General features: G+C 42.5%; 1 protein-coding gene and 1 non-coding gene across 2 annotated transcripts in view; both read left to right on the plus strand.

Moving 5' to 3' along the window:
• Positions 1 to 19,130, plus strand: part of CCDC30 (coiled-coil domain containing 30) — a 44,230-nt gene that overhangs the window by 916 nt on the left and 24,184 nt on the right. Inside the window, exons 2-8 of the mRNA XM_075279888.1 lie at positions 78 to 331; positions 7,810 to 7,992; positions 11,610 to 11,730; positions 11,901 to 12,085; positions 12,641 to 12,730; positions 12,937 to 13,020; positions 18,870 to 19,023. Of these exons, the coding sequence (XP_075135989.1) occupies positions 323 to 331; positions 7,810 to 7,992; positions 11,610 to 11,730; positions 11,901 to 12,085; positions 12,641 to 12,730; positions 12,937 to 13,020; positions 18,870 to 19,023 (826 nt within the window). The 5' untranslated portion in view covers positions 78 to 322. The remainder of the gene's footprint in view (positions 1 to 77; positions 332 to 7,809; positions 7,993 to 11,609; positions 11,731 to 11,900; positions 12,086 to 12,640; positions 12,731 to 12,936; positions 13,021 to 18,869; positions 19,024 to 19,130) is intronic.
• TRNAF-GAA (transfer RNA phenylalanine (anticodon GAA)) lies at positions 3,759 to 3,831 on the plus strand. Its single transcript has one exon. It is a non-coding gene; the product is annotated as a tRNA-Phe (tRNA).

Here is a 19,130-nt window from a genome sequence, read left to right on the forward strand (position 1 = left end):
GCCGGCCCACGGGTTCAAAACGTCTGTGAAACTGGTCATGTGAATGTAGGCTAACCGAATTTCTTATCTTTTTAAAGTGAATCTGGGCAGCATTATGGTGCACCTTGGATGTCCAGAAGATCAAGTGGGTCACTAGCGTGTAGTCGGGACCTCTAGATGCCCACCTTCTCCTCATACCCCATGTTGTGGTGCCGCCTCCTTCCTGCATTCCCTTCTTCTCTGCTCCAGACATGGACTACAATGAGACCTGTTCACTCCCCACATACATTTCTTATGGCTGAACCTTGTGGTGAGGACATGACAACCGGGAGCTAACACTACAATGGATAAGGTAACAGCGCCCATCTGCTGTTTGTCACCATTAAAAATTCATCTTGTTATTGAGTCTATCAAGTCTTGTTCTGTTCTCAGTATTACTTATTGATAAATCTGTATCGTTTACCCTTTTAGAGGCAATAAGGAGAATAAGCTACAGAGAAGAAAACTTCAAAAAATAAAAAAACGAATTGATACACTGTGTTATGTCTAGTGCCAGTCCGGAGGGGTCGGAGCATGATATACTGAATATTCTTCCAGGCCTGTACTAGACATAACACAGTGTATCACTTTTGCTTATAGTGTTCTTTGCTATAGAGTCTTTATATTGCTGATTTGGTCCTGCTCTTTAGTGTCATCACCAGACGATGACATCACTCCTTCCTGTTCAAAGATATGATATCATTGTATATCAGTCACAGATGACCTCAGCCTTTCCAAATGTTGTGTCTACTGTGTGTACAGAAGTTTTCCTTTATAAATGACTGCTTCCTTTGGGAATGTTTCTGGTTAAAAAATCCTGCGGAGGGTTTGTACTAGAGTTAAAAAAGTGCTGCCTTTATTTTCTAAAACAGGACTGGGGAGTCAGAGTCAGTAAAAAGTTACCAACTCCATATTCAAACTAAAATTATGAATTCATTTAAATTATATGATCTAATTATTATTTAGAATGTATAATTAGTTAGATGTATAGTTTGTCCCATATTTCCATTCATATGAATCAATCACTGGCTTTTTAATGAGCTAGAGAATCTTTACTGCTTCTGACTCAACATGGCTGTCAGCCATGTATGAAAGAGTCCGAGTCAATCTGTGGAAAAATAGAGGAGTCGGAGTCAGTGGTGTAGTTTGGCAACTTCACAACACTGTTTGGTAAGGGTTCTGCTGTTTAAGCCTAGATTCACATGACCGAGTTTCACCCATGAAACTCAGCCCATGCTTGCACTGGATTTCCCAGCAGTAAGGTGGGAGAGGGACTTCTAGCAATACAGTTATCTGTTCTGTAAGGGGTTCTTGCCTCTCAGTGACATACTGTTCTGCATTGTAAGACAGTGAGACAGTATGACAGTGGGAGGTAGGGGCTCCTAGCAACTTAGATATAATGGTAGGAGCCACCTTATACCTTAGTTACATAGTAGATGAGGTTGGATGAAGACACAGGTCCATCAGATCCTGCCTATAACCCTGTAGTGTTGATCCATTGGAAGGCTAAAAACCCCATGAGCCTTATGCCAATGTCTCCATGTCAGGGGAAACAAATTTGTTCCCAACTCCAATCTGACAATCTGTATAAAACCCTGATCAGCTTTTCCTTAACAAAATCTACAACCTGTAATATTTTTCTGTTTGAGAAAGAAATCCAGGCCCTCCTTGAACTTGTACAATGAATCCACCATCACCACTTCATGGGGCAGAGAGCGCCATAGCCTCGCTATTCTTACAGTAAAGAATCCCCTTCTATATTGCTGGTGAAACTTTCTCTCCTCCAGACGTAGAGGATGTCCCCTCTGAAAATAATTGGATGTCAGGTTTCTTACGATTTCTATGTCGCTGGCCACTCTTGCTTTTGAGAAGCTGGAAATGAATGACTTTGGATAGCAGAACAATTCAGTCAGTCCTGCACCAATGAGCCCAAACAGTGTTAAAACAAGACAAAATATACTTAGAGACCATATAAAAGCATAACTAAGCTTTCCAACAACTTTAGATTTTCTAGCAGCATTTCATTTCATTCATATATTATATCATATACTTGGTTCATAAATTGTTTCCTTTATGTGAAATCCTGCGTTCCTCTGCTCCTTCCTCTATTTCTCTATTGAGAGCTGAAATCGGTACATTGCTTTCACTAGGAAATTCAGGCTGGAAGTAGTGCAGTACTGCAGTGCATCGGCATTCTGTCACAAGCTAGCCACGCGGCATGTTCACACCCGAAATCCATTTTCCGCCATGTGAACATACCCTAAGAGACTCCGTCACAGATTCCACCAAAAATCAACGGATTGAAAAGTTCTGCACATAGGGCTCTTCTCTCTGCTGATTTTAGTATAAAACCAGTGGAAACCTGGTGGACACCCTGCTGACCCCATTATAGTCTATGGCAGGGGTGGGCAATTAATTTTGAGAAATTGAGAACGGTTCTAGAGGGCTATATGCGTCGTGGCAAATTTAGCTCCACCCACTTCTCCACTGACTCCACCCATTCTCAATCATTTTTCCATGTGCCCCACAAAGTAAAATCCTCCTACAGTCACCCTAACATTATACCCCCCACACACACACATTATAACGTTTCCCTCCAAATGTCCCACAGTATTAAGTCCCTCTCCTGATGCCCCAGTATAAATTAGCAGAAACTAGAGGGGACATTAAATTGGGGCAGCTGGAGGGGGACATTTAAACTGGGGACAACTAGAGGCAGACATGTCCCCCTCCAGCTACCCCCCATGGTTTAATATCCTCCTCCAGCTGCCCCAGTTTAATGTCACCCTCCATCTGCCCCCTATTTTAATGTCCCCTCTCCATGTGCATTCAGTTTAACTGCCCCCCTACATCTGCCCTTAGTCCCCCCCCTCTTTCTCACACATGCTGTCTCTTCTCTCTTTATCATCCAGCAGCCTCCATTGCCGGCAGCTTGCATCAAGCACACAGTCCCGTGTGGCTCCGCCCACTAACGAGTCATGGCCTATCCTGGTGATAGGCTGTGATGACTTCATCACAGGTCCTTGAAAAAACTTCCACTAGCTATGCGGGCCAGATAGAAGCAGTCAGAGGAGGCCCGGATGTGGCCTCCGGGCCGCACATTGCCCAGGTCTGGTCTATGGGATCCGCGGGTAGGCTCTCCATCGTAAGGGTCCCATGGTGGATACGAACGACAGCGCAAGTGTGAACCTAGCCTAGGCATCCATATTCTCACAAATAATGTCGTAAATAGCAATATTGACCTACATGCTGCTAAATACTTCGCCATCCCATTGTAATATGCACACCAAGATATATAATCCTATTACGCATAGTTTTTAGTGATATTTTTCATAAATATATATTAGTATGTTTTAAATTTCTATGTATTCAGTGTTTTTATTAGTGTATAGATTTTATAATGGCCAAGATGTTTCCGTTTCATGTGACCTTTCCAGTCTCAGTTTCGTTGCATTATACAAGGACCCTAGACCATGACTTTTATTGTGTGATGCCACATTGTACACTGATAGGCGCCTTGTGTGCAGTTGAGTGGATTTACAACATGTCGATTGCTTGCAGATTGTAACATTTGTGAGATCTATCACAACAGATGGTGATTTCTAGTAATAGTAAAAGTTTCAGTGCAAATGAAGTTGTGCAAAGTTCAGGTTTCAGGTACTGTGCACTAACAATAGACTGTTGTGCAGTAGTAGCATGCCATTGTTGTGTACAATAACCTTTGACACTGCCCTCACCCAGCCGAAATAGCTCAGTTGGGAGAGCGTTAGACTGAAGATCTAAAGGTCCCTGGTTCGATCCCGGGTTTCGGCAGCTGTTTTTGTAATACTCTCTGGCGTTGCAGTGCTTTTCTAGTTATAGCTATAGAATGTCTATTAGCTGTATCTAAGAACATTATGCAACTTTCTAATATATGTCATGATTTCATTTTTACCATTTTTAAGGTTTCCGCCTCTTGTCAGTAAATGGAAACATTCTTTTTTTAGGTTAAAAACACAGCGAGACCTAATACTTCTTATGGGCTGACATTTTCTACAATCTATTTAGCCTTCTGTTATCCACAAACATCCGCTTGGGGACCCCAAGAACAAAAACCTAACCCATGTAAAAAAAGCTGCGGAAAAGTGTTGAGAGAAAAGTTCTGCTTGCAGTGCTTTTCTCTGCACATTTTTAAAGCAAAATACGGAACAAAATCCCCAAGCAGAGATCAGGTGCAGGTGTGAACCTAGCCTTACTCACAGAAAATTCCGAACCTCAAAGGAGTTGTCCAGGCAATGTACAGTCCCATAGAGTTGAATGGAGTGGCAATGTACAAGCTCTGTTAATCACTGCTCCAGTTACACAGGGGGACCCAGGATCCCCATATTGTGATCAGGGATGATCCCAGTAGTCTGACAGTTTTTGTGCTGAAAAAGCCCCCCTCGGCTTATACTGGAGTCAAGCAGAAAATAAAAATATTGTATTTTTTTTCTTTGGGGGGGGGGGGGGGGGTGCAATAGTAATGCATAGAATTTATAGAAATTAGTGGAAAAAAAATAGTGAAAAAAAAGTAACTTTAAAAAAATATAATAAAATAAATAAAAGTTCTAAATCCCTCCTTTCCCTAGGATACATATAAAAGTAGAAAATGACTGTGAAACACATACACATTAGGTATCCCTGTGTCTGACCTGCCCGGTCTACTGAATATAGGGGATCTGCAGTACTCCTGTTCCGTCGGGAAGGGGTTAATAGGAGTACTGCAGATACCCTATATTGAGCCAGGCTGAATATCAAGTGGGGGAAGAAAAACCCAGTTCAGACAGACAACCAAAACACCCCCTCCCCTTCCCCAGCAACTACTGCACCCAAAAGCTCCGACCATTTTAATTTTTTAAATTTTCCAGTAGCCGCTGCATCCCCCCCCCCCTTCCAGGCTTATACTCGAGTCAATAAGTTTTCCCAGTTTTTTGTGGTAAAATTAGGGGCCTCGGCTTATATTCGGGTCGGCTTATACTCGAGTATATACGGTAGTCACCTAGTCAATAATATGTGACTCTACGTTACGTATAGCAATGATCTCCAATGTGTGGCCCTCCAGCAAAGCTATAAATCTGAGATAGCACCAACAGCCACCAGGAGGGTATGCCGGGATTTGTAGTTTGACAGTAATAAGAGACCACTAATGTATAGGAACATTGTTAATATGGAATCTGTATAGACCCCTCTTATTTGGGGTGTGTGGTTCTATCCTTTAGTTTTTGCTTTCAGAGACTGTTGTATAACTTGTGCAGCCTGTAAATGTTATTTCCTAAATTGGGAATGAAGCCCGCTTCCTTCACTAGGTTCCAGTGTAATGGAAATTCAGCAGAAGATGAATAAACAGGGCTATTCTCAGCACGCCAGCAGTTTGTATTACCAGATATGACAGCCCGAAGGTTAAACGTGCAGGATATAGCATTGCTTTCTGCAATAAAAGTTCTGCCATTTTCCAATATATTTTATTTCATTCATCATTTCCCAAGATCATCAAAATCTCAGTTTGCTGTCAGTGAATGGAAATTTGCACTTCTACATCCAGATCTCACAACGTCCTTATGGCTTATATCTCTGTGAAGAATTCATATATTTTGTGCCCGGGATTGTGTTATATCCTATCTCTGGAAAGATCTGGCCAATCTAAGTGTGCCTGTTTATGGAGGAATTGCTGTATTGTATAGCTGGCTTTACCTATTACAGGCAGCCATACTCAATACCTTATAGTTTTTACTTTATCCGGTGGATCCTGTGTTGTTCTCAGTGTAAGTACGACCCATACTGACCTTGTGACCACTACCCCTATTTGGTTAGACTACTATCTCCAGTATTCCTGCCTCCTCCGTTCTCACATGCTGACCATGTTCTTCTGCATGAAACCAATTACAGACTCCTCCACAAAGATTGACTGAAACAATTTCCTTCCTCTCATTTGCATGTCGCCCCCTACTGTGCTAGATGCAAAGTAAACTAACACAGTAGTGTCAGTATTGATGTTCACATTGATGGTGCTGGTTACTTTCCTAACTATTACTCCCATCATGTTTACGGTTCAGTGTACATGTATATTTTCTGCAGGGTAGCGATGGCACAGCAAGGGGGCGCCACTACTGCATCCCAATATCCGAGTAAAGCCATGTTTTTAAAAGGATTGACTAATAATAAGCATATTGGTTTGTGGAGGAAGAGAATAGCTAAGTTCATTTTGCGAAGCAGATCGTAGTGCTGGAGCATATTGCTTAATGGTTATTTTGGAGTTCTGTACAGGGGGGCACTGCATGGTTGACCCTGTAAAGTGGGTACTATGATGGCTCTGTGAAGCAGTGATCACTATGCTTGGCTCTGTAAGGCTGGGTTCACACGGTGTTTTTTGGACTGGATTTTGACGCAGAATCCGCCTCAGAATCTGGTCCAAGAAAACGCCTCCCATTGATTTCAATGGGAGCTGCTCACCTCCTTTTTCCGCAAGCGGTTTCTTCCCGAACAAAGAAGCGACCTGCCCTTTGTTGCCCAGATTCTGCGGCTGAATCAGCCACAGGCATCCGCACCCTCCTGACTAGGCACATTTATTTGGGCCTAATCCGGAGCAGAATACCGCAACAGTCATGGCTGGCCACGGGAGGCATTTCTTGGACTAGATTCTGAGGCAGAACACAGCGAAACAGCTAAAAACACGCAGCAGAAAAATCTGCATTTTACTGAGTTTTCTGTGCGGATTTTATTTCATTATTAGGGCTAGTTCACACGTGAACTGCCCGCGCGGGTTTTGACACAGAGAGAGACGCGGCGAGACGCGTCTCTCTCTTGTCAAAACCCGCCCGCCGCGACCATCGCTGTCGCGGCTTAACCCTCTGCTGTCGGCTCAAATGAATGAGCCGACATAGGAAGGAGCTGCCGGGGGCGGAAGCCGCGCGGCTGAGCCTGCGCGGCTTCCGCCTGAAGAAAGGACATGTCCTTTCTTTTCTCCGCTAGCAGCAGCTCGCCGCTAGCGGAGAACAGAAGCCCGGCGGTCTCCATAGACCACCATTATAAGGGGAGGTTTTGGACGCGAAATCCGCTGTCAAAAACCTCCCCTTATACTCACGTGTGAACTAGCCCTTAAGCTGATAGGAAAAACGCCAGGTATAATTGACATGCTTCGATTTTTCAGAAACTGGGGTGTTTTTGAAAACGTAGCTTTTTGCAGCTTTTTTTTCTGTAATGTGGGGGCCTCATTTTTTTTTTTTTTTCTGCAGTATGTGTATGGGATTAGCCAGGATCTCATTCACTTATTCCATAGCGTTTCTGCAGCAGCTAAAATGCTGTTTTCACAATGTGAGGCTTTAGCCTAAAGGGGACACTATATGGCTCTCAAGTGAGACCCTATGGGTGACTTTTAAAGGAAAGCACTTTATGGTTGAGACTACGACACTTTAGGTTTGACTCTGCAAAATGAGACTCTACTGTATGGCTGACTCTGTATAGTGGGTTACTTTATGTAAAGCAGAGCTCTCTCTATGGCTGACTCTATATAGTGGGTCACTTTATGTGAAGCAGAGCTCTCTATGACTGATTCTCTATAGAGACATTGTAGAGGGGGGCGCTCTATGTCTGACAATGTAAAGTGAAATGTTCTGTAAAGAGAACCACAGTGGCAGTCAGTGTGATGGCAGGAGACACCGGCTAATGCTATTTAGGGGGTTTATCAGGTTAAAAACCTTTTCTTATTTCCCTGTATAACTGGACAAGATATCACTGTATATATTGTTATAAGGATTTCTTGCTCCCTCCTTTCAGGTCCATGCTCAATCGGAGGACATAGTTGATAAATTAAAGGAGAAGGGATTTAATCCTGGCACTTCTACAGAGGAGTACTTGTGTTTCCTGTGGGATCTGTATCAGATAGCGGAGAGTAAGTTACAGGCGTCCACTAACAGCTTGGAAGAGCTGAAGCTACAACAGGCCGAGGAGATGAAGGAGGTGAGAGGTTACCGATAGTATACAGAGATAGTATACAGAGATAGTATACAGAGATAGTATACAGAGATAGTATACAGAGATAGTATACAGAGATCGTATACAGAGATCGTATACAGAGATTGTATACAGAGATAGTATACAGAGCGCTGACCAGTAATGGGATGATATGGGGAAATATGCCTGTATACAAGCTGCAGCAGAGGCCAACAGTGGTGCTACCATAGCAGCCATATACCAGGAGATACCAACAGTGGTGTTACCCATAGCAACTATATACCAGGTGACACCAACAGTGGTGTTACCCATAGCAACCATATACCAGGAGATACCAACAGAGGTCTTTCACATACTAACTATATACCAGTAGCAGGTGGCAAATATCTCACTGTGAGAAAGGTGACTCTCCCTAGTATGATACACTTCCTATGATGTTGTATATACCATAGTGGCAAGCCATGCATTTGCTATAGAGAGGAGGCTCAGACCTTATGGGCTATTTGCATGGAATATAGAACATTGTTATCAAACACGGGGTGAGAAATTGTTCCAAAGATCATGGAAAGCGGTTGTAGGGGCAAACCAGTTACTTCTATCATAAAACCCTTGCCCTGGGCAAACCATGAAGCCAGAGTGTGCAATAATTCTTGTGCAAGTGTCATAGACCCTTATATAGGCAATTTACAGTATGAAAGCAGTCTCATGCATATTAATAGATATGTGACTTTTCCTATCTATAACAGAAAGCTGTGCAGGGCAATGGCTGCTCAGTAATACTACTGGTGCCTGGCACACCAAATAGCAAAGCTCCTTGTTCGCAGCCAATGGTGAGCAGAGAGTAGGGAGCTGTTACTAGTATGGAGGCTGCAGCCGGAGCTGATAAGTTATGGCCGGAGAGAGGCTGAGGGAGATGTATCGGTGGTAGAACGCTTATCTCTATGTTATTCAATGTATCCCTATGGCACTCAGAACTAGGCTCTCATAGGAATACATTGAAAGTCTAACTTTCGCATCAGTGAATAACACAATGACCTGCAGTAGGTCAGAGGGAGGTCACATGAGGCAGCAGGGGTCACTATAGCTATGGAAATACACAAGTAGTAAGTGTAACCCTTACACTGCCACACTGAGCTACTGACGTAGAAAAGGGCGGACAAAAAGATTAAAAAAGTGCACGGTTACTTTAAACAGCCTGACACAATCTTTACCACCTGGTGTGAGGTGTCTGAGTGCCTGGCTGGGGTTTATAAGACACTGGGGGGAGTGAATGCACAGCAGGCAGGTGTAGACAAAGCAAATCAACAAGCTTTATTGGCACCTCAGAATAGATATTTGGCATTGCCAAAGCTAGTAAAGGGGAGAGGGGATGGTTTTGGGTATAACAGTCCATGGAGTCTCATCTTCCTCTTGTTTGGTGACAGCTGGATACGTCACCAAACCAAATGATAAAGTATAGGCTCGGATACACCATATTGGGCTGTCTGCGTCACAGTGTTATATATTATACCTGACTCTGGACTGTAACATTTGACAAGATCTGGATGCTGTGCATTTATCCAGACAGCGCCACTCAGAGACTTGGTAACCTCAGCCAGTGTCACCCAGGGGATTTTTTAACTTTTAAATATACCCGTTGATATGTTCACACTGCCAGTTTAGAAGAACATTTAAGGCTAAGGCCTCAAGTAGCGATCCACAACCAAAAAAATAAAAAATGCAAAAAAGAGTGCGGTGGAAATGCATCATGTTTTTTTCCACAGTGTTTTTCACAGAAAATCTGCATAGTTTTCCTCTGCGGACTTTCTGCCTCTTTTATAACTATATGGAAAATACCAGCTTCTTTCTGCAGTGTATGAATGGGATTAGCCAGAATCCCATCCCCTTTGCAGGTAATGTCAAACACAGCAATTCTGTCGCCGCAGCCAAAACACAGCTTGTTCACAACATGGCGCACTGGCCTTAAAGGCATTTTCAATATCAAAATCTGCCCCAAAAAACACCAAGGCCTCACGCAGTTAATTACTACCAAAAGCACTGCGGAAAAGACCGCGTTGGAAACATATCACAGTTTTTTCCTGAATCGTTTTTCAGAGAAAGTGTGCAGAATTTTCCTCTGTGGACTTTCTGCCTCTATTACACCTATACGTAAAACGCCAGCGTTTCTCTAGGTATAATTGGCATACTGTGATTTACCAAAACACAAGCCTGTTTTAAATCGCAGCATTTCTACTGCAGATTTTTCTGCACTGTGTGGATGGGATTAGCCAGAATCCCATCCACTTTATAGGTAATGTAAAACGCAGTGTTTTTGCAACGTGGAGTCCTGGGATTAATCTGCTTCCCTTTGTGTTAAATAGTAGGCAGTGACCATCGCTTCTCTTTTCATTGCGTTGGAAAAAAGAATAGTCTTTAGAGATGAGTGAGTACTGTTCGGATCGGCCGATCCGAACAGCAGGCTCCATAGAAATGAATGGAAGCAGCTGGTAATTCCGCTTTGACGGCGGCCGGCTGCTTAACCCCCCGCGTGCCGGCTACGTCCATTCATTTCTATGCAAGCGTGCTGTTCAGATTGGCTGATCCGAACAGTACTCACTCATCTCTAATAGTCTTCCCTTATTTTGCGGCGGTTTTGTTGGCAAAATCACCACTAAATCTGCACCATGTGGCTACACTATGATTAAGCCCCACTGAATGAAGCTAATTAGCAAAAAATGTCACAAATTCCACTCATCAGATTTTTCTGATGAGTAATTTAAACAAAAAATGCAGTGTGAACATAGCCTTAGGGGCAAGTATATTCAGCATATGCTGTGAAGTCGCATTTTTTACTGTTCCTGCCACAAAAATCCATACATATAAAATACTTCGCCAATATCATCATTATTATTAGCCATTAAAAAAGGTATCAACTACTGAAGATTCTCAAGTTCTTTGTTTTTATATTTCCTACCCGCTGGCTAACACGGTACATAAACAAATATGATTTTGACATAGAATTGTGGCAGGTGCCATGAAAATGGCGATTTTCTGCAATACATGAATATACCCTAAGGCTAAGGCCCCACGTTGCGGAAACGCAGGTTTGTTTGTTTTTTGCAGATTTTGCTGTGGTTTTTTTGAGCCACAGCCAGGAGCGGATTGAGCAGAAGGGAGAAGTCGAATATATACATATATATATATATATATATATATATCCCAATCCTCTTGTAGCCATGCTTGGCTTTGGCTAAAAAAAAACGCAAAAAAATCTGCAACAAATAAAACTGCGTTTCCGGAACGTGGAGCCTTAGCCGAAGAGATGGTTTACTGAGGGGATTGGGGGAGGGGATGGGGTATAGCACTGTTATTCTGGAAAGTCGTTTTAAAAATTGTTTCCTGAATAAATAGCATCGTCTCTACATTATGTAAGTCTACATATTATTTGCATTACTGCAAATGTCATATCCCTCCTTAACAAAAAAATACTTCTAAAAGATGTGGAGTATTTTTACTTTTTTGGGAAAAATGTAGTGCATCCACTGCATGGACCCATTGTTACCATGGATATCCTTTTGCCATAGATGTCACTGTTGCAGAATGAGACCAGAGAACAATCCCTTTAAATTGTGTATTTGCACCAGGTGGAGAACTATGTGGCTCACATCAGGAGCCTCACCGAGGAGAGAGAGGCGCTCACTACAGATTTTGAAAAGGAAAATATACAGCTCAGGATTGAACTAGAGAAGCTGCAGATTCAACAAGGTAAGACCGGACCGAGCTATTTGGCTGTGGAGCTTATAATATTGCAGCACTAGACACCCATACACTACAGTGAGAAGCTGCCGCGGGGATAGCTACAGGCCTTAATCTCTCTGCAATAATTTACCTTGTTCTGCATTGTGAAGATTGTCAGAGTGGTTTTCTCATTTTAGACTCCCAGTTGAAGGAAGTTGAAGAGATGCTGGACCAGGAAGGCCTAAATGAGATTGCCCACAGCAGTCCCAGTGAGCAGATTGCCTACCTGCTGGTGGAGAGGGCCACACTGCTAGAAAAACTTGAGCTTCTGGAACAAAAGATGGACTCTTGCTCTGAGAACTCCAGCGATCAAAAACGACAGGTACTCTCAGATACTTACTGGCAGAACTACCAAACTATTATAAAGCTGACCATAAACCATCACTAGCTGTCAGCTCCTCATACACATGCACTCTAGCATAAAAACAGGGATCAGGAATGGTGAAAGTCAACATACCCAATCCTTTTTCTCCGTCATTTTACGGGTAGGCGGCCCCTATAAATGTAGGATAGTTGCTTGGCTACTCTGAAATCAGCAAGTTTGGCCAATCTAGCTTTTTTGTGTATTGGCACATTAAAGATTAAATCTGTGAATCCTGTAAGTTCAAAATATGACCAAATGTAGAGAAAAATTTACTAAATCAGTAGAATTTACTGCCAAGTGCTACAGGAATTTCTGTTTTGGGATGCCTGAAAGTCCAGTTTTACACTGCTTGCATGGACTTGGACTAGGAACATTTATCATGTTTCACATGCTGAGCAGCAGATAATGCAGTGTAAACTAATAAACAATATGCAATAAACTCCTGCTAATGGTGTCTGTGGGCCAATTGTATTAGATCTATATCACGTGTTCATATCGGTTCACTGGTTTCAGGATGAATTGAAACAGATTCATCAGACATTAGAAGAGGAACTTTATCAACAGCGTGAAACCATGAGACTCACCAAGGAAACTCTGAACAAGGTATGGAGCGTCTATCGTATTACATGCCAAAGAAATAATTTCATTTTATGGGTAAACTACACTTGGAAGACATACAGCTTAAGAGTCCCTGTAGTCGGTATAAATTAACTGAGATTCTGTTAGAGCAATGCATACGTTTTGGCATTTTCTGGGAAATTAAGTTTTTTTCATATAAAATTAATATTTTCAAATTTTTTTTCTAAAAGGAGCCACTGTTATCTGTTCAGAAGCCTTGGAAGAAATTGTTTGGGACTCGTAAAAATGCAGACAGAGCATCTGCTGAGAGTTCAGTATGTCCCTGTTCTGCTTCTTTTGATATTTTTTAATATTACTAATCAACCAATGCATGCACTAACACGGCAATGCACTAACCATATCATAGTCATCTATTGTAATATACAGTCACTGCCACCTAATGTCATGACTGCACTCTGAATCCCGGGTCCTCTGTGTCTCTCTGGAGCCCTAGCTTTATGGTCTCCCCACTAATACAGAGTAAAAATGGTCTGTGTTGCTTTTTTAAAGGAGAAAGGTGGCTCTATATATAGGCAGTCAATCTCCATGATGCTAAATGGGAGAAATTGAAACATATAAGGGAGACATGCCAGAACATCTCAGACATGTTAAGTTATTACTTTTCTCACACTGAGACACAACACAATTGACTGTTATAATCATAAGATAATCTTTTAAGGGTAAGTTCACCCGGCATCCTGTCGTGGTATCCTGCTTCTGATTAGGCCCGAATGAATGGGCCTAAGCGGGAGGATGTCTCAAGCCGCGGACGCTGCGGCTGACTTAGCCGCGGAATCCGCATGAAGATGGGGTATGTTCACACAGAGTTTTTTGCAGGTGGATTTTGAGGCAAAATCCGCTGCAAAACTGCCTCCCATTTCAATGGGAGTCACTTGCAGTTTTTTCCTTTAGCGATTTTCCTTTTCGTTTAGCGATATATTTTTTTTTCAGCAACATGCTCTTTCTTCACGCGGATTCCGCGGCTGAGTCAGTGGCTTGAGACAAACTCCTGCTTAGGCCCATTCATTCAGGTCCAATCAGGAGAGAAATGCCGATGCACTGCATTGGCATCCTGCCACGGCTAGCCATGCAAAAAAGCCACATGGCGGAAAAGGCTTCCCCCTTGTGAACTGACCCTTGCTTCTTTTTCCTGCAAGATAAAAAATAAATCGCTAGCGGGAAAGAGTTGCTATACTTTTGTTCAGTGTATTGGGCATCATACGAACAGGAGATGCACACCAGGAGCATGGGCCTGGCTATATATGCGAGACTGACTTACAGAAACATGTCAGCTACAGACAGTATATTAGTGACATGTAGACCATCTGCAGATAATAATAAAAGACTGGAGACTTCCATTGAAATGAATGGGAGGCGGTTTTGCAGGCGGATTTTGAGGCGGATTCCGCTTCAAAATCCGCCTGCAAAAAACTCTGTGTGAACATACCCTTAGGGCTAGTTCACACGGGGGCAAGGAGGCGGATTTTGACAGCGGATTTCACCTCAAAATCCGCCTCCATACAATGGTGGTCTATGGAGACCACTAGCATTCTTTTTTCCGCTAGCGGCGGACATGAAAAAAGAAGCGAGCTGCCCTTTTTTCAGGCGGATTCTGCAGCTCGCTGAGCCGCGGCCTCCGCCTGGCGGCAGCAACCACCGATGTCGGCCCGTTCATTTGAGCCGACTCCGGAGGGGGTAGCCGCGACCACGACGGTCGTGGCAGGCGGGTTTTGACCCGAGAGTGACGCGGCTCCCCCCCCCCCCCCCCAGTGTGAGCGAGCCCTTATACTCCCACCATGGGAAAATTCAGTGTTTTACAGTGGCATAGGTAATACAATAATAATATTACAGTATTCTCTAAATATTACAAATAATATTTAGAGAAAAACAACTTTACCTTTTGCAGATAAGGGAGTTAGGGCACTGATGGGGGGGAGGGGGGGGCTTCATCTCTGGGATCATTGTTTTTGCTGCTCATTTAGGATGGGTGCTTTCATAGCAGTGGTAGGATCAGTACCAGGATCCCGTCACCTACACAGGGTGGTGCAGTCATATAATGGTAGGGGCTTGTGTGGCAAGAACTATGCTCTAAGTAGCTGTCGGCCCGCCTCCAATGCACCAATTGTCTCATTTGCATAAGCTGTTTTTCTGCAAATCTACAAAAGCAACGTACATAACAGATTTTTTTTTCTTTTTTCACTGTAATGTACTCTTTAACACAATGGTGACAATTGGGGGGAGGTAGAGGACTCGCTTTAAAGATATGTTCAGACATATTTGCAGCCACTACAGCTGCAAACTGGGCAGTAGTTGTAGAGAAACATAACATAAAACACATTAACACATGAAAGGCATGACTTAAAGGTGCAGCTTTTGTGTGGGTACAATGCAGTCTCTCTGGATGAATTATGCATGCGCTAATCCTTTGATTTAATGGGTGAATTCAGGTAAGCATGCTCTATAGGCAGAGACGTGTAATATTGTATGAAATGTCTTTGAAGAGCAGCCAGATCTGTATAGCTGTAAAAGGAGAAGCCATGGCTGGAGGCAGCTTTGTACATGCAGGTGTCACACTAACATTCACTCATCCGGGTCTTGTTTGAGTAATGAAATGGTGGGTAGCGCATTGCTCTGCTGACATCTTCAGCACGCCACATTTGATATATTCATATATATCTTCAGTAGACCTGGTCAGATTGGTTAATCATTTACTTTAATAATTCAAAGCCTTAAAGGGTATCTGAGTTTTCATCATAGGGCGAACTATAGGTTGCAATCTGTCCTCTGGCTGTATAAGCCTTCATACTCGGCGTCCTATCAGTTTGTATTCTTCTAATAGCCCCATTATGGCACAGCACATTTTGCCCAGAGGCGGGCGACATTTAGAATAGAGAGCTCTATCGACGCCATCCATTATAACTACTACTGGTTCCTTTACATGTATTTGTGCCAATAGTAACTATCAAATAAAAAACAAATAGCGTAGAAGAATCTAAGTGAACGTAATATAGGAAATTCACAGACGCTGAACTCCAAAAATTTGAGCACAATAAGGAAAGTTGCTTCCTGTCTATTCGTATCCCATACGCAATAACACAAGCAGCTAGTCAGAAGTAGGTAGACTCACTGTGAGCGGTGAAAAGCTGCAGACTCATCTCTGCACAGTGTACAGGCAGGGGAAACTGCATGTATACATGCAAAGGCTATGAACACGAATCCGACCCTCCCCCTCCACTTTCTGAGTTCGGTCTTGAGCCTTTTGGTTTCTATAGATTGACTTTCCCTAGTAACAGAGTGAACAGCAATTTAGAAAGGAAGGAGATGTCTAGTGGTAGCTATATTAGCGAGGTTTTCAGACAGAAAACAGTAACATATTCACAGGATATACCATAGATGTCATAACCACAACTATTGAAGAATGGAGGTTTCCCGAACTCATCTCTACCACTAATTTATTCGCTGCCTCATTTAAGAGGTTGATCCAATAGAGACCCTTATCTCCTATCCACAGCACAGGGCATAAGTGTCCAATTGCTCAGGGTCACCCAATAATCAATAGGATGGGGGAGCAAAAGTCCCCCTTAAAGCCTCCTTCTGAATGGAGTGCCAGTACGCTTACATGACTGGTGCTCCATTCACTTCTATGGGTTGTGGGCGCTGATAAAGATTACAGTCCCATCAGCCCCATAGAAGTGAACGGAGCACTGATCATGCAAGGGCATTGGCGTTCCATTCACATGGAGGCCTTAGGGAGACTTTCGGTCCTCCATGTTCCTGATCACTAGGGAACCCAATGATTGAGCTCCCAGCGATCGGACACTTATCCTCCATCCCATGGATAGGGGATAAGTGTCCTCAACGGGACAACCCCTTTAAGTCACAAAGCTAACAACACAATGAAAACAAACCGCTGACTGTTTCCAATGGGCTACCATAAGAATTGCCTGCTGTCTCCATGCAATAAGTTCTTGGTTCGCTAGTGGTTTATGGATCCATGTCTGTTGTAATGATGTCCTGACATGGACAACTGTTGCATCCAAACCCTGGTCATATGCTATAAGTGATTTGCCGCAGTAGTCACATAGGCCAGGAAACCTAGAGCACCAGGGGACCAGAAACCGGTGGCACAAGAAGTATAGCGATAAGGTGAGTAATATTACATTTATTATTTTTGTGATATTTTACTCAGTAGTTGGGGGGAAAAAAATAAATGATATTTCTGATGCTTGATTTGATGATTATGGTGACAATAGCACTGACGCTCATTTCTAGTCATGAACACTAATGGCAAAGTTATGTTTGATGAGTAGCATCAGCAGCATGGATGGCATTACCAGAACTACCTTTTCATCCAGGGTTAATGGGAAAGCAAAATGACTGAGACAAAAAAATCTATATATACAGTCCTATGAAAAAGTTTGGGCACCCCTATTAATCTTAATCATTTTTTGTTCTAAATATTTTGGTGTTTGCAACAGCCATTTCAGTTTGATATATCTAATAACTGATGGACACAGTAATATTTCAGGATTGAAATGAGGTTTATTGTACTAACAGAAAATGTGCAATATGCATTAAACCAAAATTTGACTGGTGCAAAAGTATGGGCACCCTTATCATTTTATTGATTTGAATACTCCTAACTACTTTTTACTGACTTACTGAAGCACAAAATTGGTTTTGTAACCTCAGTGAGCTTTGAACTTCATAGCCAGATGTATCCAATCATAAGAAAAGGTATTTAAGGTGGCCAATTGCAAGTTGTTCTCCTATTTGAATCTCCTCGGAAGAGTGGCATCATGGGCTACTCAAAACAACTCTCAAATGATCTGAAAACAAAGATTGTCCAACATAGTTGTTCAGGGGAAGGATACAAAAAGTTGTCTCAGAGATTTAACTTGTCAGTTTCCACTGTGAGGAACATAGTAAGGAAATGGAAGACCACAGGGACAGTTCTTGTTAAGCCCAGAAGTGGCAGGCCAAGAAAAATATCAGAAAGGCAGAGAAGAAGAATGGTGAGAACAGTCAAGGACAATCCACAGACCACCTCCAAAGAGCTGCAGCATCATCTTGCTGCAGATGGTGTCACTGTGCATCGGTCAAAAATACAGCGCACTTTGCACAAGGAGAAGCTGTATGGGAGAGTGATGAGAAAGAAGCCGTTTCTGCAAGCACGCCACAAACAGAGTCGCCTGAGGTATGCAGAAGCACATTTGGACAAGCCAGCTTCATTTTGGAAGAAGTTCCTGTGGACTGATGAAACAAAGATTGAGTTGTTTGGTCATACAAAAAGGCATTATGCATGGCGTCCAAAAAAAAACAGCATTACAAGAAAAACACATGCTACCCACTGTAAAATTTGGTGGAGGTTCCATCATGCTTTGGGGCTGTGTGGCCAATGCCGGCACCGGGAATCTTGTTAAAGTTGAGGGTCGCATGGATTCCACTCAGTATCAGCAGATTCTTCAGAATAATGTTCAAGAATCAGTGACGAAGTTGAAGTTACCCCGGGGATGGATATTTCAGCAAGACAATGATCCAAAACACCGCTCCAAATCGACTCAGGAATTCATGCAGAGGAACAATTACAATGTTCTGGAATGGCCATCCCAGTCCCCAGACCTGAATATCATTGAACATCTGTGGGATGATCTGAAGCGGGCTGTCCATGGTCGGCCACCATCAAACTTAACTGAACTTGAATTGTTTTGTAAAGAGGAATGGTCCAAAATCCCTTCATCCAGGATCCAGGAACTGATTAAAAGCTACAGGAAGCGACTAGAGGCAAAAGGAGGATCTACTAAATATTAATGTCACTTTTCTGTTGAGGTGCCCATACTTTTGCACCAGTCAAATTTTGGTTTAATGCATATTGCACATTTTCTGTTAGTACAATAAACCTCATTTCAATCCTGAAATATTACTGTGTCCATCAGTTATTAGATATATCAAACTGAAATGGCTGTTGCAAACACCAAAATATTTAGAACAAAAAATGATTAAGATTAATAGGGGTGCCCAAACTTTTTCATAGGACTGTATATATATATATATATATATATATATATATATATATATATATATATATATATTCATTCTATTTTTTTATTTGTTAATTTTTCAGACCTTTGATGAAGAGCTTGATAAAGAGCGGAAAATAAGGGCAAGCATGGAGAGGGATTTGACTGAAGCCGCCCAAAGATTGAAAATGGCTCATGACGAAATACGTAAACTCACGGATGATTTACTTATAAAGAAGAAGGAACTTAATGAGCTTGGTAAGTTGTCATGTACTGGTGGTTGTGTGGACTTTGGATTGTATGCCATATAATAATTTAACTTTTTGTTCGGCATCAAAAACTGCAGTCAATGATTCGATGAACCT

Source organism: Leptodactylus fuscus, chromosome 6 (genome assembly GCF_031893055.1).
Source record: "Leptodactylus fuscus isolate aLepFus1 chromosome 6, aLepFus1.hap2, whole genome shotgun sequence".
Classification (NCBI taxonomy): domain Eukaryota; kingdom Metazoa; phylum Chordata; class Amphibia; order Anura; family Leptodactylidae; genus Leptodactylus; species Leptodactylus fuscus.